This window comes from Ctenopharyngodon idella, chromosome 7 (assembly GCF_019924925.1).
Source record: "Ctenopharyngodon idella isolate HZGC_01 chromosome 7, HZGC01, whole genome shotgun sequence".
Taxonomy (NCBI): domain Eukaryota; kingdom Metazoa; phylum Chordata; class Actinopteri; order Cypriniformes; family Xenocyprididae; genus Ctenopharyngodon; species Ctenopharyngodon idella.
Genome location: NC_067226.1, coordinates 9321570 through 9349179, shown reverse-complemented (window position 1 = coordinate 9349179; position 27610 = coordinate 9321570). Strand labels below are relative to the sequence as shown.

Below are 27610 nucleotides of genomic sequence, written 5' to 3'. Positions count from 1 at the left end.
ATTTATATGCTGAGTATTAAGAGGAAATGCTTTATTTGATAAAGCTATTTTTGAACACTGGTGTCATTTATCACGTTGCTTTTGATGCTGTTCTATAACATTAAATTTAGCAGGGTTAAGAACAACTCTGGCTTACGGAAATATAGCCTACCATTGCAATGCCAGGTGGCTATAAATTTGTAGGCCTATAGATAGTATTGTAAAAAAACAAAACAAAACAAAAAAACATATATATATATATATATATATATATATATATGTATGTATATATATATATATATATATATATAATATATATATATATTTCTTTTAAAACGTAATAAATACAAACATAAAATAAAAACATACAAATAATTAAAACAAAACAAAAAAACTATAAGCTAAATGAAGAGTGAAAAACATTTCAAATTTGCCATTCTCAAAAAAAAAAAAAAAAAAATTAGTAGATAACATCAGTAAAGGGCATATTGAGATGAAAAATGTCACATTATGTGTGAAGAAAATACTGAAATCATTGTAAATATTCCTTGTGAACAAAATATATTTATTATGTGTTATTTTCAATAAAACCCTGATATTTAGTCAGGTGGGAAAATCACTTGGTGGAATCGGTTTAAAGTCTCCACATTCAAATCCAACTTTTGTTCTCTCGCCAGTGACTTCATTGCTAGTTGGGATCTGTTTCAGGGCTTGAGGAAGGGAAAATGGCACATTAGCACATAAATGCGCTGTAGTCTTTTGAGGGCAGTCTAGGGAAGCCCTGCCTAAACCACAGGGACTCCTAGGTTGAAGGGGGAATATAACTTCATTATTCACCAAAGGTTTCCTTCACTGGGCCTCCTGAGGATACGGATGAAAGACCGGCTGAGACCAGCTAAATATGACAGACTGAATAAAGAATAAAGAATATGTTAAAGAAGTGATGTCCTCTTTTTTGTTAACTTTATTCCTGGAAGTCAATATTTGGCACATAGCTACCTCATTAAAGGTACCTATAAAAACACATATGGGAGAAAAGATCTGAAAATTCCATTTGAATTTAATAGGTGGATAATTTAATTCCAAATCGAATTCAGTGGGATCAAATGATTAGGGCAACATTTCTGCTAACACGACAAGTTCAAGTAAGACAACATAGCACTGACCCACTCCATACTGTTTACAGGCACAATAGAGATCAACAAGGCCTCTTTCTCAACATTTAACACATTTAACACCCTCTCAAGGCACAACAATCCTCAGTATATACACAGCAATACAAAATGATTCGACAACTCCATAGGTACAATGGCCTAAATGGCTTTTAATTAAAGTGCAAAACCTAAATTATGTATAGGATACCATTTTTTTCTGGTATAGTAAGAACCTTTAAGAATGAAGACATCTGAAGACTGGGAGTCAACATAAGATGTACAGTAGGCTATATGTTTATCATTGTCAGACAAATTAAAAAGAAACTGAAATAAGTGCATTATATTACATTGATGAGTCTGTGGCCTACAGTATTATTAGGCAGTAAGTTTTACACTGTGACAGTTCCAGCCCCCTACTACTGATAAAGCACATACAATCCTAATGATCCTTAATTCATTATTCATGATTATAAATATAAATATAATGTCATAAAATTAAGTAATGACGGACAAAAATTAAACATTAACATTACACACTTTGGTTATTAAAACAGCTGTGTACAGCTTTGTAGATTAAAATACAGATTCACAAACCCCTGTTATTCAGAAAGTAAAAGAATAAAAGGCATGAAGTTGATACATAAATACAAAATAAATTAACATACCTTGCTTTTTTGCCAAACACAACAGAGAACAGGTAACGTGCTGCATAGAAGCTTATATATCCTGTACACAGCAAATCAATCATCATGGATTACTTGTCATGTAGTGTGTGTGGATTTGTTATGCATATCTCAAACCCATTGAGAGATAATGGCTGTGACTGAAGGTGCGTGGCTCTAAGCTCGTGTCATCCCAGTCTGAAAAGGGAAGACTTCAGTACTACAGTACTCATTCTTGTTTTAAGATGGATTGGCTGATTTAAAGATTAAAGTTGAAAAAGTAACCATAAAATGATTTGCTGTTCTTTTATGTGTGAGTGAGGGAGGAACGTTGAATAAAAACACTGTTTGACAGACACACCCAGTACCTCCTTGGAATGTGATTTATCCTTATATTTGTTCAATGGTTGTACATTTTGACAATCACATATGCAGAGATACATAATACAGGGCAGATAAAAAAAAAACAAAAAAAACATGGAAAGTGGAATGGTTTTCCTGTGTGAGAAGAACTGCCCTATACACAAAAGAACTGGACTCTACCAACCTTTTTAAACCCATGTAGCCTGTTTCTGCTATAAAAAATAAAACCAAATGAACAGTCTCTTAGAAAGGAATTTATTGACTTAAAAATAAAGTCTGGATTGAGGAGGTAAATGCCTGCAGTAAGATGATTAAAGGAAGCAATTCTACAGTTGGGTTGGTTTCCTGCTTTGTGGCTCCCCACCAGAAGGTGGCACTGTCACCAGACTCCTAAGATATACACAAGGATTTCTTCTCTTTCCGGCGGATTGTGCAGCAGGTGGCGGAGGAGGTGGTGGCGGTGGCCTCAAAGACGACATTAGTGGCTGCATTTCTTGCTGCTGCTGTGAGAGGGCACCTTCCTCCTCTTCCTCCTTCCCTGTAGGGAACTTGAACTGCCCTGAACTTGGGGAACTTGTATTACTTCCTGATCCTGCACCACCACCACTTTTTCCCTTCGGAGGGGTCCGCAAGGGTCCTCCCAGCCTCGAGAGAGCGCTAACCCGTGGGTGCTCTGGAGGAGCGGGAGGAGAAGCCAGGCTCTCCAGAGAGGAGATGCTCTGGTTCCAAGCCTGCTGCAGGTCTATTGGGATAATTTTAGTGGCCTCCACAGAAACACAGGGAGGGAGGGAACCCACACCAGTTTTCCACGGCAGGTTTTTCTCTCCACACGTCAGCGAGGGAGGGGCGGCAACCGGGCTCTGACAAACATCCAGGGCAGCTGGTACTGAGAGAACAGAAAGAAACACAAGAATCTATAGAAGTGTCGGGGATGGATAACAATCAGTTCTCACTTTTTCTTACCATAATCGTGTTCATATCTCACCTGATTTTGGTCTCTCCTTTGGTGTTTCTGGGGTTTTGCGAGCCACAAAAGTGATGCCCACATCATCATCTTTATCTAGTTCAGAAGGATCATGTTTATCCTCCTCAGGTGCCATTGGAACTACAACTGGGTCTACAGACATATGTGCAAAAACATGTTATCCACAATGCACTAGGAACTTTAAGTATCGGAACATAGTTTAATTAAATGTGAAACTTAATCATCATCAAGCAGATCCAATGACCGACCTTTGTCCTGCCAGCTGACATTTCGCCTAGGTTTTTCATTGGTGTCTTGCTCTTTTGCATCTGACCCTTTCCGCTGTAATACGATATTATCAATATATTAAAATTGTGGGAGGGAGAACAAATAAGTTAAATATATATAAATATTAAAGTTTTTGAAGTAAGTCTCTTGCTTACCAAGGCCACATTTATTTGATCAATAAACAGTAATATTGTGAAATATTACGATTTAAAATTAAATATATTACAATTCTATTTGAATATATGCATATACTATAAAATGTAATTTATTCCTGTGATTTCAAAGCTGAATTTTCAGCATCATTCAGCACTCCAGTCTTTAGTGTCACATGATCCTTCAGAAATCATTCTAATATGCTGATTTAGTGCTCAAGTAACATTATTATCAATGTTGAAAACATTATTTGATAAAAAGTTCAAAAGAACAGCACTTCATGTGTATTATAAATGTCTTTACTGTCACTAAAGTAATTTATTTATATATATATATATATATATATATATATATATATATATATACACACACACACACACACACACACACTATATTGGCAAAAGTATTGGGACACCCCTCCAAATCATTGAATTCAGGTGTTCCAATCGCTTCCATGGCCACAGGTGTATAAAATCAAGCACCTAGGCATGCAGACTGATTATACAAACATTTGTGAAAGAATGGGTCACTCTCAGGAGCTCAGTGAATTCAAGCGTGGTACCGTGATAGGTTGCACCTGTGAAATAAGTCCATTCGTGAAATTTCCTCACTACTAAATATTCCACGGTCAACTGTTAGTGGTATCATAACAAAGTGGAAGCAATTGGGAACAACAGCAACTCAGCCACGAAGTGGTAGGCCACATAAAATCACAGAGCGGGGTCAGTGCATGCTGAGGCGCAAAGTGCGCAGAAGTTGCCAACTTTCTGCAGAGTCAATAGCTACAGACCTCCAAACTTCGTGTGGCCTTCAGATTAGCTCAAGAACAGTGTGTAGAGAGCTTCATGTAATGGGTTTCCGTGGCCGAGCAGCTGCATCCAAGTCTTACATCACCAAGTGCAATGCAAAGTGTCAGATGCAGTGGTGTAAAGCACACCACCACTGGACTCTAGAGCAGTGGAGACGTGTTCTCTGGAGTGACGAATCACGCTTCTCTGTCTGGCAATCCGATGGACGAGTCTGGTTTTGGTGGTTGCCAAGAGAACGGTACCTGCCTGACTGCATTGTGCCAAGTGTAAAGTTTGGTGGAGGCGGGATTATAGTGTGGGGTTGTTTTTCAGGGGTTGGGCTTGGCCCCTTAGTTCCAGTGAAAGGAACTCTTAATGCTTCAGCATACCAAGACATTTTGGACAATTTCATGCTCCCAGCTTTGTGGAAACAGTTTGGGGATGGCCCCTTCCTGTTCCAACATGACTGCGTACCAGTGCACAAAGCAAGGTCCATAAAGACATGGATGAGTGAGTTTGGTGTGGAGGAACTTGACTGGCCTGCACAGAGTCCTGACCTCAACTCGATAGAACACCTTTGGGATGAATTAGAGCGGAGACTGTGAGCCAGGCCTTCTCGCCAACATTACTGCCTGACCTCACAAATGCGCTTCTAGAAGAATGGTCAAAAATTCCCATAAACACACTCCTAAACCTTGTGGAAAGTCTTCCCAGATGAGTTGAGGCTGTTATAGCTGCAAAGGGTGGGCCAACTCCATATTAAACCCTACAGATTAAGAATGGGATGTCATTAAAGGTCATGTGCACAGCGTAAAAGCAGGCGTCCCAAAACTTTTGGCAATACAGTGTGGCAGTATGTATATATATATATATATATATAAATACACATACACAATACACAAACATTACATTAAACATTCCCTCTCACTTTCTCTCAATATTATGCACATTCACATTCACACACATTAGCAAGCCATCACTCATGATACATATCAGTAACTACAAACATTAACCTTGTCTCTACATTGCCTTTGGGCAGTTGACCTTACACACACGCATACTTGTCTGTCATAGACTACCATGGCCTCCCTCAGGTCCAGCTAACTCAATCTAAGAGTGTTTTTCTGCAGTTTTGAGCCCTTGCCTTTTTCTGACTGCGGTCCTTCTTGTGACGCTTGTAGCGAGTGGATTTAAAGGACTCCAGACGGTTGCGCATATTCCTCTGGAACACCTCCCTATCCTGTCTCTCTTTTTCACCCACTGTCATGAAGTGGCGACTGTAGTGGGACTGGTACTGCAGGTACAGAGAAGGAGATGTCAACTGAAGCAAACACATCATACAAAGTATCACCCATTTTACTGATGCAATATCATGCTTTAGAGATCTTTATAGTGAGAGGGTGTGTGTGCGGCATGTTCTGTACCCGTCTCCTGGGTTTGTAGAGGTTTCCAGCAAGCACATGATGTGTCTCTAGTTCTTCCTCTATCTTGGCTCCTGGCACTGTGTCAATCACCTGGAGGTCTAGACAAACCCCACTGCCGTTCTCTCTTCTGAGGGATCACACACAGAGACCCAGATAGTTATAGGAACCAACATGCATGAAATACATATACACTTACACCACAGATATGCACAAAAACATGTCCGCACACACTAACAAAGATAAAAAAAAAAAAAAAAAATGTCATCTGAAAATAAAAAAAAGCAAAATATAATTTTGAATCAGTATTTTGTATTGTTTTGTCTAAACATTCTTGAAACTAAATTTACTTCCTTGATATTCTGTATTAAGTTTATATCAACATAAGTGTATATAAGTTTCAAATAGTTTTACATTGTTTTACCCAGTGTTGGGGGTAACGCATTACAAGTAACTTGAGTTATGTAATCAGATTACTTTTTCAAGTAACAAGTAAAGTAATGCATTACTTTTTCAATTTACAACAAAATATCTAAGTTACTTTTTAAAATAAGTAACATAAGTTACTTCTTCACATTTATTGACTGACAGCTCTCCTGTCCCCCATGTTGAGAGAAATAAAGTGCAGGTGTTGTGTGCGCTGTGAAAACATGATGGTTATTGTAGTTCTAGACTAAATGTGAACATGCATTTACTCATCTCACTTGCACAAAAACATTCAGTATTCCTCAAAATGAATAAAAACAGTGAAATGCAATCTCAGAATTTTATGCAAACCTGTAATAATTAACTATATTAAATTACACAAATATACTTTATGTATTTAATCTCACTTTATTAACCAATGTCTTTGCTGCTGACCTTCAATGATCAAGCATACTAATAAGAAAAAAGAAAAAAAAAAGAGTTTGAACTTCCTCCTCCTGTATCCTATACCTCTTTAATCCAAAATAGCAGCACTGCTGAAAGGTTTGTTTGAGCTGCACCCTCTACTGTACAGGTGTGAACCTGCATTTCCTTCAGCCTGAGGCATATTATTTTACTTTTGGTGTGAAAGGGCTTTTACATTTGCCAAAAATAAATTTTGTTGTTATTAAAAAGCATACAAGCAAGCCCAAACCAGATGAGAAAGAGTAACGCAAAAGTAATGTAACACATTACAATAATGTAACACATTACTTTTGATAAAAAGTAACTAAGTGACGCATTTACTGTAGTTACTTTAAGTAGTAACACAATATCGTAATGCATTACTTTTAAAAGTAACTAAAAAGTAACTAACACTGGTTTTAGGCACAAATCTCTAATTTAGTTTGACACTTAAAGGTGCAGTGTGTGAATTTTAGCGGCATCTAGCGGTGAGGTTGCGAATTGCTCAGTCCACTGCTCACCCCTCCCTTTTGAAGCACATAGAGAAGCTACGGTGGCTGACACAGGACAACGATGCAAAGAGCAGCCAGTCAAGCAGTGAGGTTTCTTCTTACTTCTAACAAAGAACGGTCTTTGCTTCTAATAAACCAGATGACTACTACTACTACTACTACTACTTCTTCATGCGTATTCATCGTAGTGACGACGCAAGCTGCCTCTAAAAACACAAACGAAGAAGAACAACAACAAACATGACTAAATGCACTCTGTAGAGCAGTTTGTCCATTTAGGGCTACTGTAAAAACATGCCGGCGCAAAATGGCAACTTTATAAGGGGACCCGCGGTGTATGTAGATAGAAATGGCTCATTCTAAGATAATAAAAACATAATGGTTCAATATGTAAGGCCTTTATACACCACTGAAAAAAAAAAGAAAATGTTTTGTGTATTTTATTGCATTTCTGTTAATAAATCGTCCTAAAATTTACACACTGCACCTTTAAGAAAACACTTAAAAAGAGATAAAAAAAAAATACTATTTGCCAAATAGATAAAAAAAACTGCTAAAGTCATGATACCATTCAAAATGTTGGGGTCAGTATTTTTGTTAAAGAAATGCATTAAACTGATCAAAATTGACAGTAAATACATTTATAATGTTAAAAACGATTTCCATTTTAAATAAATGCTGTTCTTTTGAACTATCTGTATCATAATTCAGCTTGACAATCACAGGAATAAAGCATCAGAGTCTATATTTAGTGGTTGGTATTTATATTTATATTTTTAAGGACATTTAAATGTTTTTACTAGGCAACAAGATAAAAACACTGTTTTTTATCACTTTTATTGTGATGTTCACAAACACAAACATATTCGCATACTCACAGGTAGTTGGTAACATTTGTGACCTCTGGAAATGAGGTTCTGCTGGCCATGGAAGGCAGAGAGAGTCTAGCAGAGGTCAACACATTCCCACCCTGAGAGAGAGACAGAGAAAAAGCATCAAATATTAAACATTATATAGTGCTTGATTCTGATTGGCTAATACATTGATTGATTTTCCTTAAATGCCCAGCTATGTAAGTAGTTACAGTTTAGTATTGCTTATCATCTCCAAACCCTTCCATTACAGAAAATGAATGCTCACCTGCGGTGGTAACACAGACACAATGCAAAGTGCACATTAATTTTCAATAATTCAGCGGTCTCAGTGTAGATGCAATCCAGCTCTCAGTTCTTCATTCACCATATAGATGGTTTCTCTTACCACAAATATCTCTGGCATATGGCTGACTAATCATTCTTGATATGCACAAGCAATCAAGCATTATGATTTAAACAGTCTGTTCTGCAATCTTACCAAATAACCTTACAGTTCACTGAAAATATATACACAATAAGTACAAAACCATGGGAAAGACATGCAGAAATGTGACTAATATACACAATAAAGTAAATAAAAAACTTTTTTTTCTAATTGTTATAGCTGATACATTATTTTTTTCCCTTCTCAAATTAAATGAATAATTCTGTGCCTCTTTCACTGGGTGGTCCGAAAGAGAACAGAGGTTTCTCTATCTCTCAATCTTGTGCTAATATTAGCTTGATAACTACTCTCAGGAAGCCGAGCTCTATGAAACTCAAGGGTACAGGAAATGATCTCGCTGGAAGACAAACGTCATGCATGGCTAAAGTTCCAGGTGTTATAAAAATTTTCTGATCAAGCACATTGTTTTTTTCAGTTCAATAGAGAAGTGAAGAGAAATTCATGATACATGACAAAAGAAATTATTTCTAACAAACAAACTAAAAAAACAAACTAAAAAAAGAATCAAGTGGGAGGTGTGTAACACTTATGATGTGCATGTCTATACATTCACATTAAAATATTTGACATCACTCTACTGGAGGCCCTTCTTTCTCTTTCCTCTTTAACTCTCTCTGTATGATACCATCTCTGAGTATTTTTGTAGATATGTTTGATGTTGCAGCTGACAGGTATCAGATGCCTACAAAGGAGCAGTATTGGCAGAGACACTGTGGCGTCAGGGTAACTAACAAAGGGAGGAATTATCCTGTGCTCTTCTCAAACGACTCTCTTGAGCCTGAGAAAAGATCTCAGTGCTTCCTCTGCTCAATGCTATAATCCAGGGGCTTTCAGTCTTTAAAGGCCCAGGGACCCCTAACCAGGCTCTCAGTTAACCCACAGACCACCAGTATAAAAAAAAAAAAATGTATTATAACTTTTATTAAGAACATTAATTAACATTACTACAATTAATTAATGTTCATTTAAAAGTTTAGAAATGAAAATCTTGGCACAAATCCATAGGTGTGAGTGAATGAGTCTGAATGAGGAAACACTAGAAGCAGCTGAAAATAAAAGGAATGTTAATAGTGGTTTTAAAGCAGTGTTGTTGTATTGCACAGCAGTGAGGTTTTTACCTAATACTGATTTTTTTTTTTTTTTTTTTTTTTGATAGTGGGCACCATCTAGTGGTGAACAATTTCAATACAACAATAATACTGATAGAACCTCTTACAAAAAAAGGTAGATGGTATCACTTACAACAGTATGGTATATACCATGGTACTAAACTATTATTATTTTCAAGTATGATGGTATAACATTCCAAAAAATACCATGGGACAATGTCAAAAAAAAATGTGGAAGTACCTTTGTTAATGACAGGAAAAGCAAATCCTGGGAAAAACCTAATCCATCTCCACCCAGAGCAAACTTTCCAACAAACTTTCTCACAACAAACTGTGTACCTGATAAACGGCAGCATTAGACTTTTACCTGATCGATGACGCTGATGGCATCTCGGATGTTGATTTTCTGATAGGCCTCCCACAGTTCACTCTTATGGTACACAGACTTTCTCAACAGCAACTTACTCAAATAGTTCTTGTCAAATTGCTCCCACCTAAAAGTAAAACAACAACAACAATGAGATCATTGTATTCTTTTAGTTCTTGTATATTGACGAATACATCTCTCATCATGAGAACAGACACAGTTATCTATCAATCTTTGCTAAGTACAACTCACTTGTCCCTCCAGTGATGGTAGCCATTCAGACCAGCAATGTCCTCCACAGCTGTCAGAATGTGGTCAAAGGCCTGAAGACAGAAGGACAGACACGTTTAGTGCTTCTGTAAATTATTTATGGCTATTTTATTTGAAGAATCTTCATCTCTACAGACATTTATATTTATTTTAGCATCCAGGGCTATTTTTAAGTGCACTTAAGATAAGATCTTACATCTTTTGCAGATATTTTATTTATTTATTTTTTTTTAAATCTATGGGCGTTTTTAAAAAAATATTTCTTTGTAAATTAGACATCGGCAATTGGTGAGCAGTCCAGTCTCAAGTATACAACACCACAGTACCTTAAAGTGATAGTTTACCCAAAAATGAAAATTCTGTCATCATTTACTCACCCTCAAGTTGTTCCAAACTTGTTTCAAAATTTCTTTGTTCTGCTGAACACAAAGGAAGATATTTGGAAGAATGTTTGTAACCAAGCAGATCTCACCAAGCAGAAAAATACTATGGCAGTCAACGGGGGGTGAAATCTGCTTGGTTACAAACATTGTTCCAAACATCTTCCTTTGTGTACAGCAGAACACAGAAATTTATACAGGTTTGGAACAACTTAAGGGGGAATAAATGATCATAGAATTTTCATTTTTGGGTGAACTATCCCTTAAATTGTGTGGTGTTAAAATCGGTTTGGTCTATACAACTTTGGGAAACTGTTGCTGTCCAAGAGAATATCTCCTCTATCATCCTTTATTTTCTCAGAATCTCTCCTATATTATTTCAAATCTCTTCTTTCAGCTCAGCTACACTACAGCCTATCTTTAGCCCAGGCTTTAGAGAGCTCAGCAGGTAGCTCTGAGTCCCAGAGTGTGCATACAGCAGCAGGGTGTGTAAGGCCTTCAGAAAGATGATGAGGTAAATGGCAAGGCGCCGTGTGACCTCTGCCTATGTGTGCACATCTATTTGTGGAAAAGCAAAAAAAGAGCTCTGATGATTAATTCATTGGAGGGAAGAGTCTAACGTCAGTCTGTGGCAATGCTGCTGTTTCAGTCATCAGATCACAAGCACTGCACAGACAGCAAGGTCAACATCATCACTCACACATTTCACCACAGGCATTCAGGCAGGGACAGAGGAAGACAGGTGATAAGAAACAGAGACAGAAAAGAGGTGAGAGTATTGGAAGCGATATTGACTCACACGCTCGTGGATCTCTTCATTGATGGTAGGTTTTCTGTTTGTGCTGCGAGGCACTTTCAACCATTTCACTAAAGGCTTGATGGTTAAACCCTGGAATGGAAGATTTGGGAAATGTCAACAAAACAGAGAGAGGGGACCATCCAAATCTTTCAACTAAATATTATTTCTCAAATTTCTAGCAGCAGCAATAAAATTGGTCTTTTAAATAAGCTTTTACCTAATTAAGCAATATCACACCAGAAAAAAATAATGCTGTTTTCCAAATATCAGCACAGCTGTGATTGCCAACGTGCGAAATTTAAACCAAAAGCGTGATCGTGAGTGTGATATTGAGATAGTATTGATATTGAGTGTGATATTTGCAACAAACAGTTCAATAAACAAGAAGTTAATCCTGAGTAACTTATATTTAAGACACAATATCGTGAATACCAGTAAAAGAAGTTTTAAATGAAGCACAAGCATAATCAACTTGTTACGCATCTCTGAGCAACACAATAGGGGTGTTTTGTACATAAATGAATCACTGTTTTTGAACAAAGCATTTTAGTGAATGATTCAAAGACTTCATTGAAGTTTAGTTCCTGAACAACAAGGGTGTAAAACGTACTGAGAAACTGTATTAGTTAAAATACAAAAACTATGTAAAAAAAAAAAAAAAAAGAAAAAAAATGTACTCAATTAAACATCATATTAATTTATTTGTACTTAAGCACTACTCTTACTTTTTTTCTGTTTTTTTGTACTTTATTGTTGTATGGCTGAAAAAGTAATAGTAGTAAGCGGTTCCAAATTCAGCAACTGCTTTCAAACAAATCAGTTGAGTGATGACTCGCTCATAAAGACAGTGGCTGAATTCTGAATCGCATACATTTATATGGTAGAAATAGTATTATGCTAATATACAATTCAGAATTCAGCCAGCTGCTTTTGTTCCTTAATGAATCAGTGTTTTTGAATGATTTGGCAAACTCCGGTTGCAGTGTTGTCATGTAGACGGTGAAACCCGAAATTTTGGCTTGTGACGTCAGAACCGGAACCGGTAATAACCTTTTTTCCAGGCTTCTGATTGGCCAACATGGCTTTATGGTTAGGGTTATATTGCCACCTGTTGGTGTGACATGCTCTTGACAGTGCTTCATAGTGTTTTTGCAAAAATACCTGTGTACGCGTGGACTAGGCCTAAGACAGTCTGTGTCAAAGTGTCAAAATGTATATTTATTTATTATGTATATGCATTTAATGTTTTAAATGTTTTAAAAGCAATACCCAATAATAAAAAAAAAAACAAGTTTTTCCACAACTACCTGTTACAGAAAAGACAACAATGCATACTTGTCTAACAAGCGTGCATATTTGTGGGATCTGTGGAAAGATGAGTTCCTAACCAAAGCTTGGCCTTATATCCTGATGATTTCAGAAGTCAGATATTCTGTGACATGTTGGATACACCAATATGACATTGACAACTCACGCATAGACACTCTAGAGATTCTCCAGCCATGAATAATGAATGAAATTGGAATAGGGTAAAAAGGCTGACACTGGCGCACAACACACACACACACACATATATATACACATGGGCTCCATCAAAATCACTCCATTCATCATAATTAGCATCTCTGCTTCAGAGCAGCTTTGGAAATAACAGCAATTTGACACAGCAGTGGGGAAATGTCATTTCTGCAAGGCAATTACCTGCATGCTACCCACACACATACAATGATAATAATCACAGCCTGAGGAAAGATGAAACACTTCTATCAACACAAAATGATTCTGTAAATGTGAAAGGGGAGGGAAAACACAAATAGGCAGGAATACAGAAATTTCTAAAAGAGTTACCTGAAACATGACTGTGAAGAAAACCACAACTATGGTTGTTGCCACAAAGTAGTCTTTAGCCTTCACCTTTTCTTTGTCTAAAAGAACCACCAGAGCAAAGGCCACAGCTCCTCTGAGACCGCCATATGACATCACCACTTGATCAATCTTGTCAAGCGGGACCAGTCTAAACCAGTTCAGGAACCAAGTCTGCCCTACTACACCTGCAAATAACACGTTGAGCAAATACATATGCTAAGTGTTAAGAGCCGAGGCTATTAAAAATTGTAAATGTATAGTGCGTCTAATTTGGCATCTCAACCCATTATAAATGACAAAAGTAAATAAATGAAAATCAGATGAAAATACATGGCACATTTCAGCTTATATGGTTTAGGAAAATATTTGATGTATGTAGCCAAAGAGAAAGTTAATTGTGAAGCACAATTCAGTGTGAGTGAAGAGATTCTAGTTAGAGTTCTCTTAAGTAACCAAATAGTACCAAACAGTACCAGAAAATACAATGTGACTATCATGTTTTTTAATAGAATAGAATAGAATAGAACTCTCTCTTACCTATGGCCCTGAAGACTAAAATAAATATGAGTGTGCTGACAACAAGGCCAGTGTCCCAGGCCCATTTGGACTTGTCCACAGCTGAGATACCCAAAAAGATGAATATGATCGTCTCTGCAATGCTGGCCAGGGTTTTCATAGTGTACTTCACGGTGGTCCGGGACTTCTGGGATATATTGGCTTCCACATACTTGTTACAGCCAATGCCACAGAAAGTCATGCTGTTATGAATCAACAACAACATATATAATGAAGATAGAATAATAGAATACAATAGATGTATTTTTATACATAGAAAATTGAAAATCATAAATCAGTTTTCAGGTGTAATAGGCTTTTATTGTCCTTATGAATTGTTTACCTTTGTACCTTTGGATTGATGTCTATATTTATACAGAGATATGAGATATCCCTGTATTTACATTCCATAAACATATATACATACACAGTCCATACACACACATTAGCTTTAGACAGGAATTACGCTTTGCTCATTGTGCATTGTGTTATATGAGTCACTCTGCATTACTCACTGAACAGACCAGAAACAACGGAGAGAGCAGAATTACATTTATGAGATTATATTTATATCAAGTCTCACATGACCTTTTCTCCTTATCTTTAAATCCTATTGTGGCTTATTTCAATTCTAACTCCATAACACCTTGTGCAGTAAGTCTGATGAAGAGCCATGAGGGGGCGCTCCAAGCACTGCATTAGTATATGCTTACAAAATCTGCAGACAAACAGGCATTTTTACTTTAATTCATATGTGAGGGAATTCATTCCTTCATATCTTGTAGTACTGATTCCTGTTCTTAAAGCATCTTGTATCCAAGCATGACTCTGCATCTTGAAAACTGTTCTTTTGCTGTGCTAAGCAATACTAAAATGGGTTAATAATCTAATTCCTCTGCGCATAATCTCATTATGTGATTTATGACCGCCACAAAAACTACTGAGATTTACGGCTCTGCACACATGGTTTGAAAACAATCTGGAAAAAAAATGTTCAAATTGGCCATGGAAATATTCATAAACAACATCATGTTTTCCTAGTCATGTGCACAGATATACAGCTCACACAAATAAACACACTCACCAGTTCTCATTCATTGTATCATTTATCCCTGACCCTGATGTTTCCATTCTATTTTCTCTATTATGCTCATATATTTCTCTCTCTTTTTCACTGTAGTACTCTTAAGGCATGAATCATTCCCCTCTCAGCATTAATCCTGTCATTTAACTTCTCGTCGTTTTAAATGTCACAGTGTTTGTCACAGAGCTGCACACACACACAATTCTTTTTCTATCATAATGGGGAACTTCCACTGATTTCTGTATTTTTATACTAAGCTACTGATATTTCTATCCCTCATCCTCACACAAATCTTTTTGCATTTCACAATATCAGTCGTATTTAATTTTGTATATTATTTGTCTTCTGAATTCATTTCATGGTTTGTGTACAATGTTAATAAAGAGGAAATTTACAAATATGCAGAGAATCGATTTCAAATATGTCAAATTATTAAGATGAGTATGCTAGCAGTGGCAATACTCACGAAAGAATGGCGGACAGAGAGAAGAGTTCTGCCGTCAGATAGGCCAGGTAAACCAACAGGAAGACAAACAGCGGCTCTATGATGCGCACCTTCTTTGTAAAACGAGTGACAAAGGCCAGAATAACGGCAAAGATGAGCCCAACCAAAGTCCCTCCAATACTGACAATGAGGAAGGAGACTGAATAATTGCAGGAATGAAAAAAAGTATGCGTTTCATGTAAATATTAACTCATTTAAATATTACACTCAACAATATGTTGTGAAAGAAAAAAACTGACACATTTTGTACTCACCAATTCCTTTAAAATAGTCTGCAGTGTAAACATTTCCTGGTCCCACTTCCACAAAGGATATGTAGACTTTATATAAGACCTGTTGAGAGAATTATAAATGCATCTCTCCAATACTAAAAATCAGTTCAGTTCAAAATGTTGGGGTCTGCAAGATTTTTAAATGCTTTTGAAAGAAGTCTCTTTCAAAAAAGCTCACCAAGATTGCATTTATTAGATCAAAATTCCGTAAACACAGTAGTACTGTGAAATATTATAAGTGTTTTGTACTTTAATACATTTAGGGCCCGAGCACAGATAGTGCGAGGACCCTATTGTAATTGCTCGGTCAATTCTTCTTCTTCTCCGAAATGAATCGCATTTTTGAGGGCCTAAATATGCTCGAAAACTCATGAAACTTTGCACACGCATCAGAAGTGGTGAAAGTTTATGTCTGATAAGGGTTTCAGAATTAGGTGTGGCAAAATGGCTCGATAGCAGCCATTTTAATTGGTTTAATTGGTTAATTTAAATTAAGCGCCCTTCGTGCTACGTTTCACGTACAAGTATGAAATTCGGTAGACACATGTAACAGCCCAATACCTACAAAAAAGTCCCTGGGTCCAAAATCTGAAAACCCAACAGGAAGTGAGATATTTTGAATTTTCTCTGCAAAATTTTTGCAGTTTTTGCCATTTTCCAAGCCATTGGAGACATTCCAATCTGCCCCAAACTTAACATGATTCATTAGAGTCCTGACCTGAAGACATCTACAATGCAATATTCAGTTACAGTCATAGCGCCACCTGCAGGAAACAGGGAATGACGTTTTACACTGTGATTAACTCATAGAGATTTAATCAGATCAACATCATATTTGGTCAGTCTAATCTAAAGGCCTTAGCGATGTTACATTGCAAAGATCTTGACTTTTCACTGAAGGGCGTGTCTGTGGCGGCCTGACAAAGTTCGATGTTTCGCCATGAAAGAGGAAGCTGTTGTAACTCAGGCATACAGTGTCCGATCTGCCCCAAACTTCACATGTTTGATAAGAGTCCTGGCCTGAAGACATCTCTATGCCAATATTCAGTTAGTCATAGCGCCACCTGCTGACAACAGGAAATGGCATGCTTTGCACAATAATTAACTCCTAGAAACACATTTAAATATGCCATGAAGTACCAAACATACTAGCAACACGTTAAATCATGCAACACTTGGCTAAGTGCTAGTGTTGTAACTCAGGCAAACAATGTCCGATCTGCTCCAAACACATGATTGATAATAGTCTTAGCCTGAAGACATCTACATGGCAATATTCAGTAATAGTCAAAGTGCCACCTGTTGGCAGCAGGAAGTGTGGCACATTAAAATGACTTTGCCATATTTCAACTGTAATATTTACTCGCTTACATGCATGTCACCCACTATTCACTTTTTTCTTAAGGCCACCGGATGGTGGTGGCCCCAGGTGCGAGGGCCCTTTCATCGCTGCTTGCAGCTTTATTTAATTTAAAATGCAATTCATTCGTGTGATGACAAAGCTGAATTTTCAGCATCCATTACTCAGTGTCACATAATCTGATTTGGTGCTCAAGAAACATTTCTTATTTCTTATTATTATTTCTGATGAAAATAGTTGTGCTGCTTAATATCTTGTGGAAACTGCTATACATTTTTCATCAGGATTCTTTGATGAATAGAAAAATGTGATGATAGTCACTTTTGGTTAAATTTAATGCATCCTAAAAAGTATTAAATTCTTCCAAAAGCATCTCAATTACCCCAAAATTTTAAACAGTAGTGTATATGTACTCAAAGTGAGCTAAAATGACATTTAAAGCTAATGGAGAAAGTGCTTGGACAGATTGAAAGCACATCTCTAACTGTTCCCCATAATAGCAATAGTAGATTTCCTATTGGGCACATCAGATGAAGTAATATGCAGCTCAGCAGCCAAACTGAAGATGTGCAATTTTGTGAAGACTAATGAGCACTGTCCACCTGAAGGCTCTCATGATTACTTTGAATAATTAACCTGTCTTACAAACGGCCATTAGACCAGTAGCACAAGAGACTGAGCCTACCAATTTCACTCCTCTAAAAACATAACTAAATGAATTATGTTATCCAGTAGCTTTGATAATGAATGCATAAAGAAGAGCCTGCCCCTGTTCACCATAAGCAATTCTACTTGTTATTTGTTGATAAGACTTTTGTTCAGTCTGTTATTCAGTGTCTATCAATAACAACAAGCGTCTAATTAACAATAGATTAGTTTGATTACAAAGTCAATGCAGGATCTTCAGTAACAAACTCTAGACGTTAAGTGCATGCCGGTTTGAGCGGTTTTCACTGCATTTTAGACAATTAGATTGAGATAGTGGCTCTCAATTCGATCAGTGTCATGACCATATTTATCGGCATATATTCACATTCTCACTCTGAATAACCCGAGCTCAAGTGCTAACTTACCTTCCTGTAAACACACACACAATCACACTATAATCTGCTACCACTTCTACACTAAAGCCTGGTGGGAACCTGCTCAAGAGTTCAGAATCCTTAGAATGTGACTGTGGTAACTTTACACATAATCTGATGCATAAAAAAGAGATTTAAGATAAATATTTGGTAACAACCTGGCTCAAAAAGCAGTAACATAAAGAGAACAAAAGACAATGATTAGGCTTAATAAAAAGTTATTTATTGAAACTGTCTAGGGAAATCTTAATTAAAATGCTAAAAAAGTTGTTTTGTAATGTTTATTTATTTACATTACATAAGAAGTACCCAAAAACGAATATTCGGATATAATTTCCTTCCCTTCATGTCATTCCAACCAATATGACTTTCTTTCTTCTGTGAGACACAACAGAAGATATACTGAAGAATGTTTTTAACCAAACAGTTTTGGTTACCAATGACTTCCAGTGAATAAAACACCATCCCTCAGAAGAAAGAAAGTGATGCAGATTTGGAACGACACGAGGGTCAGTAAATCATGACAGAATTTTCATTTTTAGGTGACCTATGCTATCTCAGTTACTACATAATTTTTTTGCAATGCATTTCGATAATTCTGTGTGAAAAAACTGGAACATAATCAGCCTATGAAAACTGCAACTGAAAACTACTTCAGCATTGGCACTGCTAAAGCCTCAAAAACAAATGTGAATTTAAGCATAAACCTGCAGAACCTGAAGAATAATCTTCTGAATGACATTATGGCATAGATGGCTATGTCCATGCTTTTACATTCCAGAGGAGGTGATGTTGAAATGTTGTAGGGCAGATTAAGGTGAAGTTGGTGGGGAATGTGTTAGCAATGAAGGGCTGTCATTGGGTGTAATCCTGAACACATGGGACATCTATAAACTAATGGTTTATAGATATACTGACCTGCTGTACCAGTGAACATACAGTCAGCACACAAATCAAACTTTGCTCAAGCAAGAACTTGATATTTTTGAGGATTACGTAGATTTGAAACCAAATCTAATCCCAACAACATTATGTAGTATAAACAATTAACACTTAATCAGCTTATCTCTAACCAGAAGCTACTGTTTGTCCCTAGAGTAATTATATAAAAAATACGAAGAAAAAAATGGAAATGGTTTGGATAATTCAGTGGCAATGCCTTAGCCTAAGTCATTTACTATTGATTTGCTTCTCCAGAGCAAGTAAATGACTTTTGGGTATGTCTTATAACATAATCATGTCAGCACTGTCTACAGCAGAGTGTTCTGGCGTAAGGTTACCATAACAACAGATATGCGAGTCAACAAAGAGAACGTAGAAGGATGGAGATTTTCCTCATCTCCCTTGAGCCTTTAAAATCCCTAAGCTAACCCTAACACTCAATAAATAAATAAATAAATAAATGGAGCAAGTAAATACACATCACTTATGTCAGGATTGTCTTTGGTACTGTACATTTACTTAATAAAAATGATATGCTGTTTAGATGGACCACATGCATGTTTTTTTTATATAAACTACCGTTCAAAAAGTCAAAAGGTTTCTTTTTAAAGAAATTAATACTTTTATTCTGCAAGGATGCATTAAATTGATCAAAAGTGACAGTAAAGGCTTTTACATTGTTATGAAAGATTTCCATTTCAAGATTTTTACTTTCTAGTTCCTTTGAACTTTCTATTCATGTGAATGTATCACGGTTTCCACAAACATATTAAACTGCTTTCAACATTGATAATAAGAAATGTTTCTTGAGCACTAAATCAGCATATTAAAATGATTTCTGAAGGATCATGTGACACTGAAGACTGGAGTAATGAAATTGTAATAATATTTCACAATATTACTGTTTTTACTGTATTTTTAATCAAATAAATGCAGCCTTGGTGAGCATAAGACACTTCTTTCAAAAACATAAAAAAAACCTTCCTGACCTGAAACTTTTGAACAGTAGTGTATTTCCTCACTCACAGCACTGACCATTACACTCTGCTAGTAGCATGTTAGTCATGTAGACATTCTTACATAGTAAAAGCAATTTCGATGATTAACAAAGTCTTGACTCACCACAGTGACAGCATCATTGAGCAGCGACTCGCCAAAGACAATGATGAAGAGTGTCTCGTTCACATGGACTTCTTCAAACACAGCGATCACTGCTACAGGATCCACAGCCGAGATCAGAGCTCCAAACAACAAGAACTCCATCAAACCTGCGTCTACTTTATCATCTGCACACACACAGCACACAGACACACACAAAAAAAACAAACTGCAGTCAACAATTACAACCAAATTGATCGTATCTGAGCCCTAGTGCTGTGGTATAGTGGTTAAAGATCTGGAATGGTTCAAATCTTGCAATGGGCAATTCATAAGCTGCATTGTGCACTTGAGCAAGGCACTTTAACTCAGGATGCTCCAGGTGGACTGTCCCTGTGATAAGTGTACTGCATGTTGCCTTGGATGAAAGTGCCCTACCCTTTCTTGGGTCTACAACAAACTTTACACCACATCTAAGTTATATGCAATACTTGGATCAACAATTTTAAAGCAGCGATGACTCCCCCTGAATAAACATTCTTATAAAAGTAATAGTTCAGAATATTGAATGTGTTTTGAAGTCATGTTTGTAGCAATCGTAAAAAAGATGATATATATATATATATATATATATCAGTCAATGCAATGCAATGTATTTAGGCTCACATTATGAACTAAACTTGGCAAAAAAAGTTTTTAGTGATAATACATTTAATTGTTTATTGAACACTCCTGTCTTTTATAATATTGCAGTTGTCATCATTTTATAAAAGCATTAAGAAATTAAAATTAAAATCACAGTAACACAAGGGCTCAAATGGCTTATTTGCTTTACTAAAAGCAGTGGTTCTCAACCAGGGGTCAGGACCCACTAGGGGGCATCAGTGAACTTCCAAGGAGGTTTAAGAATCTTAATTAAGAAGCTAAAAAGCATTTTTAAAAATAAACTCACATAATATTTCTTATTTTAATTTGTCACTTAACAGTGCTTGTTTTTATTAAAGGAACATAGTTCTCGAAATGTCTGGAATCACAAAATGAATCAAGGTTTATTGTTTTAATAGGCTGACACACCCCTAATATATGTTAATAAAAAGTATGAAAACAGGCAGCTTTGTCATCAGTACATCAGAGGAAATATTCCACCTACATGGCTAAAGCACTGTATGACCTATGATCATTTAAGAATTCGTATTTGGTTCTATTGGTTTGAACTGACACCCCATAATAACTCACCTATAGCCCCTGCCATTTTGACTCCATAAAGACAGAATCCAGTGCAGAAGGCATTCCACAATGTGCCTACTACAGCATACATCAAAATGGCACCCAGGTTGTCGAAGAAGAGCCGCGATGGCATAAAATACCCAGCATCCCCCACTATAGTTGGCAGAAGAAAGAGAAAAAAAAGCCCTGGGTCCAGTTGGTACGGCTGCTTTTTGCTGGCGATAAGAACCACTGCACCCAGAACCAGACCCAGCAGTATCAGCATACAGCTCTCTGGGACCGCTGTGGTGAAACGCTGAGAGAAGTGGAATACTGAAGATTGCAGAGCAGAGAAAAGAGACAACAGAGAAAAAGGTTAACATGGATTGAGCATGAGATGAGATATTATATTGTCATTGACTATCATAAAAAGTGTGAATGTAGTAAATGTGCTTTACTGTAATGTCACTAATAGCTATATGAAATGTCATCCCTTTCAAACAGACTTGAACTGCATTTTACACAAAATAGGTACAATCTGCACTAGTAATGCAAACAGTCTTTAAAAAAAAAAAAAAAAAACACTGCAATATGCAACTTTTAGCCTTTGATATATGAATTATTAAATCACAAGGAAAAAATTTTAATATTATTTTATTTCAAAATAATAAAATAATCATTCCCAACTTTTCACCCAAATCATGTAATTGATGTATTTTTTTATGTATTTTAATAATAGATACTAGGAGATATTATAAAGATACTTTATACATCTATATCATCAGCCATTTTAAATTTGTTTTTAAAAAAAAATACATATATACATGAACATACATATACAGAATAATGACTAAGGGTCAAAGGTCAAAATGAAACTTGGTTTAAAATTACTTTCAAAGATCTGCCCACTGTATTGGATGTCATGCATTAAAGGATAAAAAAAAAAAATGTCCACCTGTTTACTGAGTTTATTACAGTATGATGCACATGCCAAAGACTTAGTTTTATAAACATTGCAATATCCAAATGCATAGTGCAAAACAAACCAACCAGAATGCATAGCCAGAAAAAAGCTTCATGGTCCACAGCAGCCAGCCAACCTCATTTAAAGAGTAGTTTATAAGTTGCAGGTGCTGTAATTCCATACCATGGTTTCAGATGAAATGTTATACAACACCGCTCTAACGTACAACGACTTATAGTAACAAACATTGAGTCACAGTAAAGCATCAATCTTTAGCTTTAAGAAAGGAGTATTAACAAATGGCCAAGAACTGAATAAGGTGATCGCATACTAAATTCACCAATAAAATACAGGACTTTACTGTGGTTCTGTGGAGCATCTGCAATAATTCATGACAATATTTCCACTGGGAAATGCAGTATGACCAGTGTCCATTCACAAGTCAGACATATCAAATGACAGTACAAAGCATTATCAGACGAGGAACAATCACACCTCAATAACCCAACGCTCAGGTTCCTGACTCTACCTCACCATCCACTGGATCAGAACACTGAAGCATGAGGTGCAAGCGTACACTTAACAGAAACCACATGAAAGTAGTGTTTATATGGGTTTTAACAGATCAGAAAATGTTTCAATAGGGATAAATTAGTGAAAATGATGTTGATTAATAAGGCTAATTAAAAAAAATAATCAAGGCACAGACTGGCCTGCATTTACACAAGCAATCCTCATGAAATGTGTAAAATCACAACACGTTATGGCATAATGAGAAATTCTAATGGCACTAATTATTACTGTTTCCATGATCAGAGTAATTTTGTGGAGGAGGGAAAACAGTGTGCACCTCTGCCAAGAAACATAACAATCACCGCTCACCATGAGTCATTCACACAAGGACAGAAAAACACTGTCGCACACCCAAAATAAGCATACTAGACATCTGCACAAACACATGCATGTGTACACACACAAACACTAAATAACAACAAAAGAAAGAAAAAATATTCTGATGCATATGCCTAGATATATATATACACATTAAAACAGACAGACAAATATATTTTAATGAGAGAGCTAGAGATTCATTCCATTCATTTATGCATACTAACACCTGTGTGCCACTCCAACCTCTCAATAGAGAAGACCTTCATATGTGTAAATCATTTCTATCACAAGATCTCCTGCTTTTAAATTATTACTTGCCCTAAGCTTTCAAAAAAAAAGTCCACATATAATTACAGTCATAATGAAAGAACATTAAATTCAATTAATCTGACGCCCTTCATTTTCAGGGACAGACAGAGAGAGAACTTTTGCACAGCTAATTACAAACAGAGTGGAGTCGATCATTAAGTTAAAGTGTGTGTAGTAGAATGGGATGGTGCTTTGTATCATCCCCATGACTCAAACTAGGTGAGTATGGATGTTTAAGAGTGTATTCTGAATGGAATCTTCTGGTAAATGAGTGTGTGAAAGTGACAGGGCAGGTCATTATCATCACTGCACAAGCATATGAATTTCATAGCTTGTCTGTAGCTTGAACTAATGGGCAGTGTCAATTTTTTCATATTAACACAACTGTCATTTCTATCTATCTGTCTGTCTGTTTGTCTGTCTGTCTGTGTCTACAGTTGCATGAAAAAGTATGGGAACCCCTTGTAGAATCTGAAAATGTGAATAATTTTAACAAAATAAGAGAGATCATACAAAATGCATGTTATTTTTTATTTAGTACTGTCCTGAGTAAGATATTTTACATAAAAGATGTTTACATATAGTCTACAAGACAAAAAAATAGCTGTATTTATTAAAATGACCCAGTTCAAAAGTTTGTGAACCATTGATTCTTAATACTGTGTGTGGTTACCTGGATGATCTACGACTGTTTTTTTGTTTTGTGATGGTTGTTCATGAGTCGCTTGTTTGTTCTGAGCAGTTAAACTAAGCTCTGTTCTTCAGAAAAAATCTCCAGGTCCTGCAGATTCTTCAGTTTTCCAGCATCTTTTGCATATTTGAACCCTTTACAACAGTGACTGAATGATTTTTAGATCCATCTTTTCACACTGAGGACAACTGAGGGACTCAAACACAACTATTTAAAAAAGCTGCAAACATTCACAGATGCTCCAGAAGGAAACACGATGCATTAAAAGCCGGGGGGTGAAAACTTTTGAACAGGATGAAGATGTCCAAATTTTTTATTTTTTGAAATATAATTTTTTTTCATTTAGTACTGCCCTCCAAAGCAACAGAAGATACTTGCATGTTTCCCGGAAGACAAATTAAGTACAATTTACCTTGATCTTCAAATTTAAAAAGTTTTCCCCTGACTCTTGCTCTTCCTGGAAAGGGTTCAAATATGCAAAAAATCCTTGAAAACCTTGAAGAATCCTTGAAGAATCTGCAGGACCTGAAGGATTTTTCTGAAGAACAGAGCTTAGTTTAACTGCTCAGGACAAACAAGGGACTCATGAACAACCATCACAAAACATAAAAACAGTTGTAGATCACCCAGGTAACCACACACAGTATTAAGAACCAATGGTTCCCAAACTTTTGAACGGGGTCATTTTAATAAATGCAGCTATTTTTTTTTGTCTTGTGGACTATATGTAAACATCTGTTATGTAAAATATCTTACTCAGGACAGTACTAAATAAAAAATAACATGCATTTTGTATGATGTGTCTTATTTTGTTAAAATTATTCACATTTTCACAGATTCTGCAGGGGGTTCCCATACTTTTTCATGCAACTGTATCCATCTATCTATCATACTGATGCAATGTTATAGCAGTACTATAATGATGCTATATAGGATAAGGATAATATAAATCACTTTACCTTTAACACAATGAAACGTTGTACTGTTCTCAGCTGTTCAGGCCGTGTACTCGCACTTGTCAAGTCAGCTGAAAACTGTGCACAGGTGCTTCTGATATTGCTACTTTCTCAAATGCAAGAAAAATATCAAATTGAATTTTTATGGTGTTACCGTGGCAATTGAATCATGGAGAAACAGATGATTGAGCTAAATGATCTGATGTAACTGCATGTCTTGGCCAAAAATACAAGCTGGAGGGACGCCGGAGAAACACCCACACATGCAAATATAGTGCATTTTTTGTATGTACTGCATGTGTGTGTATTTTAGAGAATACACTACAACAACACAACACATTCAACCAGTTTCTCTGTTAACCATTTTGTTCTCAAATCCTTTAACTCTAAATAAAATCTTTGATAATTAATCTGAGTTTATTATTGCACAACATCATGTCATGTTTTTCATGGCCAACTGAGAATGTCCTTGTGTCCTGGAGAGATATCGTTATAACGTACTTACGGCACTGACCACTGGGAGCTCCCGCACTGATACTAACTACAGCGCAAAAGAACAAAATAGACCTCTCACACGAAGAAATCATTCTCATGAATCGGATCTTTTCCGTGAATCAGTTGAACCTGTTCACAAAAGGTCAAAATTCGTTCACGAATAGGACAAAACGAGCGGCTCTCGAGTGAACTCATCAACTCACGAACCGAGAATCATCTAATTTGTAACGAGCAGAGAATAGATGCTAATAGCATAAGCCTGTTTGAAGTGAACCGAGAATTTGACTGATAAATTTGACAAAAAGTTACCAAATTACAGAAACGTTAATAATGTAGCCTACTGGATATTATCAGGCTACAACTTAATGTTATGAGCATTTAATTTACGCACATTTTATTAAAAAACAGTTTCAGCCAAGAAATGTGAATTTTAGCATTGTAAATGCAAATTATATTTAGTCTCGAAATGACTTTGCAGCCATGATTCAGTTTATAAAAACAAAGCCTGCAACAAACTGAAAAGGGAAAATATGTAGCTATAAACAGCATTATTAATAAAACGTAATAAAAAGCCATAAATAGCAACGTGGGTACGTAGAACATGCGACGCCAGGGACCACATGATGGAATAGATTTTTGAACCTGTTCTTTGTAATAAACTATTCGAAAGAACTGATTCGCGGACACGGATCGAACTTCAAATGACCACAGCGTGTGACTGATGATGGAAAGATGATGAGTCATAGCCAATCAGAGTCGCCGCTACTGTCCGCGGAGACTCGGCGCCTTTTGGAGAGGTGCCGGATCTGGAGAACACGGTGAGCTCACAGAAATATTTCTCAGGGCGATACTGCACGGATAACAGTAACAAAGAAAAGTCACGAAAATTACAGGTACAAAAAGATAACCGAAACATACACTACTGTCAAACGCTGTTCGCTTATCTCCAGTGCAGCTAAAAGCCCATTTTATTATTGTATAAATACGTCCCTGAGGAAATGTATGGGCTTCATTACCATGGCAACCACCAGCGTCTGTCAATTAATGACGGTGGAAGGGAAGCGCAGGTGGCGTGCGCTTTTTACGCACCTTTTTTACAGCCATCTGCCCAACACACACACACACACACACACACAGCACCGAAGGCCCACTTTAATGAAACGCACTACACATATTCGCGTCCTCAGCACAATCAACTTTCCACACTATACGCGCAATGACAGTCCAAGAGACAGGAAGCTTCTTTTAAACACTATACAACACGGCTAAAATAAAGCTCGTTGAGCAAGCGAAAACTCACATTATCTATTACAGAACTTACGTATTTTCGCCACACTGGCCACCAAAAGCCAGCTGGCTATAATGTAAGGTGTCTGCACGTAGCTCCATTCCCACTGCACTATCTTGTACCCTCCTCCGTGGTGGTGAGACGACTCTCCGTCCTCCGTGCTCGGCGCCGCCGGCTCCTCCGCAGACCGGGCGAGCGCAATCCCGGGATGCCCGTACTCTTCTGGAATATAGCGGGAGGCTACGGGGGATGTGACGGCAGGTGCGGCGCTTACCCCCAGCTCTGGCGCGAGCGACGCTCCTGTCACGTAAAGGTCAGTCGCTGCATCACTAGCCACCTTTATGAACAGAAGCAAACTCAAGCACCGCATCTTTTCGGCGTGTTCAACGGCGTGCCATCTTCATTTCTTTTATACACTCCTGTTGCGATGGTAAGCCCTCCACGGGACGCCCCGTTACCGGTTTACAACATCAACACACACTCCACTTGCCGGTAACTCGCGAAGGTGCAGCTGGCGTATAGGGACACGTGATTCGTTCGTGCACGAGGAGGTTCTTATTAAAGAGCCGTCACTCACCATCCTCATCAAAACAGACAAGAGTGCACCCAAAACTCGCGTTATCAGCCTATTTCTATGCCATGAAAAA

General features: G+C 37.0%; 1 protein-coding gene across 1 annotated transcript; it reads right to left on the bottom strand.

The window, feature by feature from the left end:
• Positions 1-1021: 1021 nt before the first annotated feature.
• slc9a5 (solute carrier family 9 member A5) lies at positions 1022-27559 on the bottom strand. Its single transcript, XM_051900229.1, has 16 exons — positions 26997-27559; positions 21400-21702; positions 20188-20351; positions 15664-15742; positions 15371-15548; positions 13803-14023; positions 13248-13450; positions 11400-11489; positions 10203-10273; positions 9951-10077; positions 8033-8124; positions 5776-5902; positions 5496-5645; positions 3392-3464; positions 3144-3275; positions 1022-3044 (listed from the first exon to the last, which is right to left on the bottom strand). Exons 1-16 carry the CDS (start codon positions 27331-27333, stop codon positions 2485-2487), a joined length of 2907 nt encoding a protein of 968 aa, XP_051756189.1. The 5' UTR covers positions 27334-27559; the 3' UTR covers positions 1022-2484.
• Between the last annotated feature and the right edge of the window lie 51 nt (positions 27560-27610).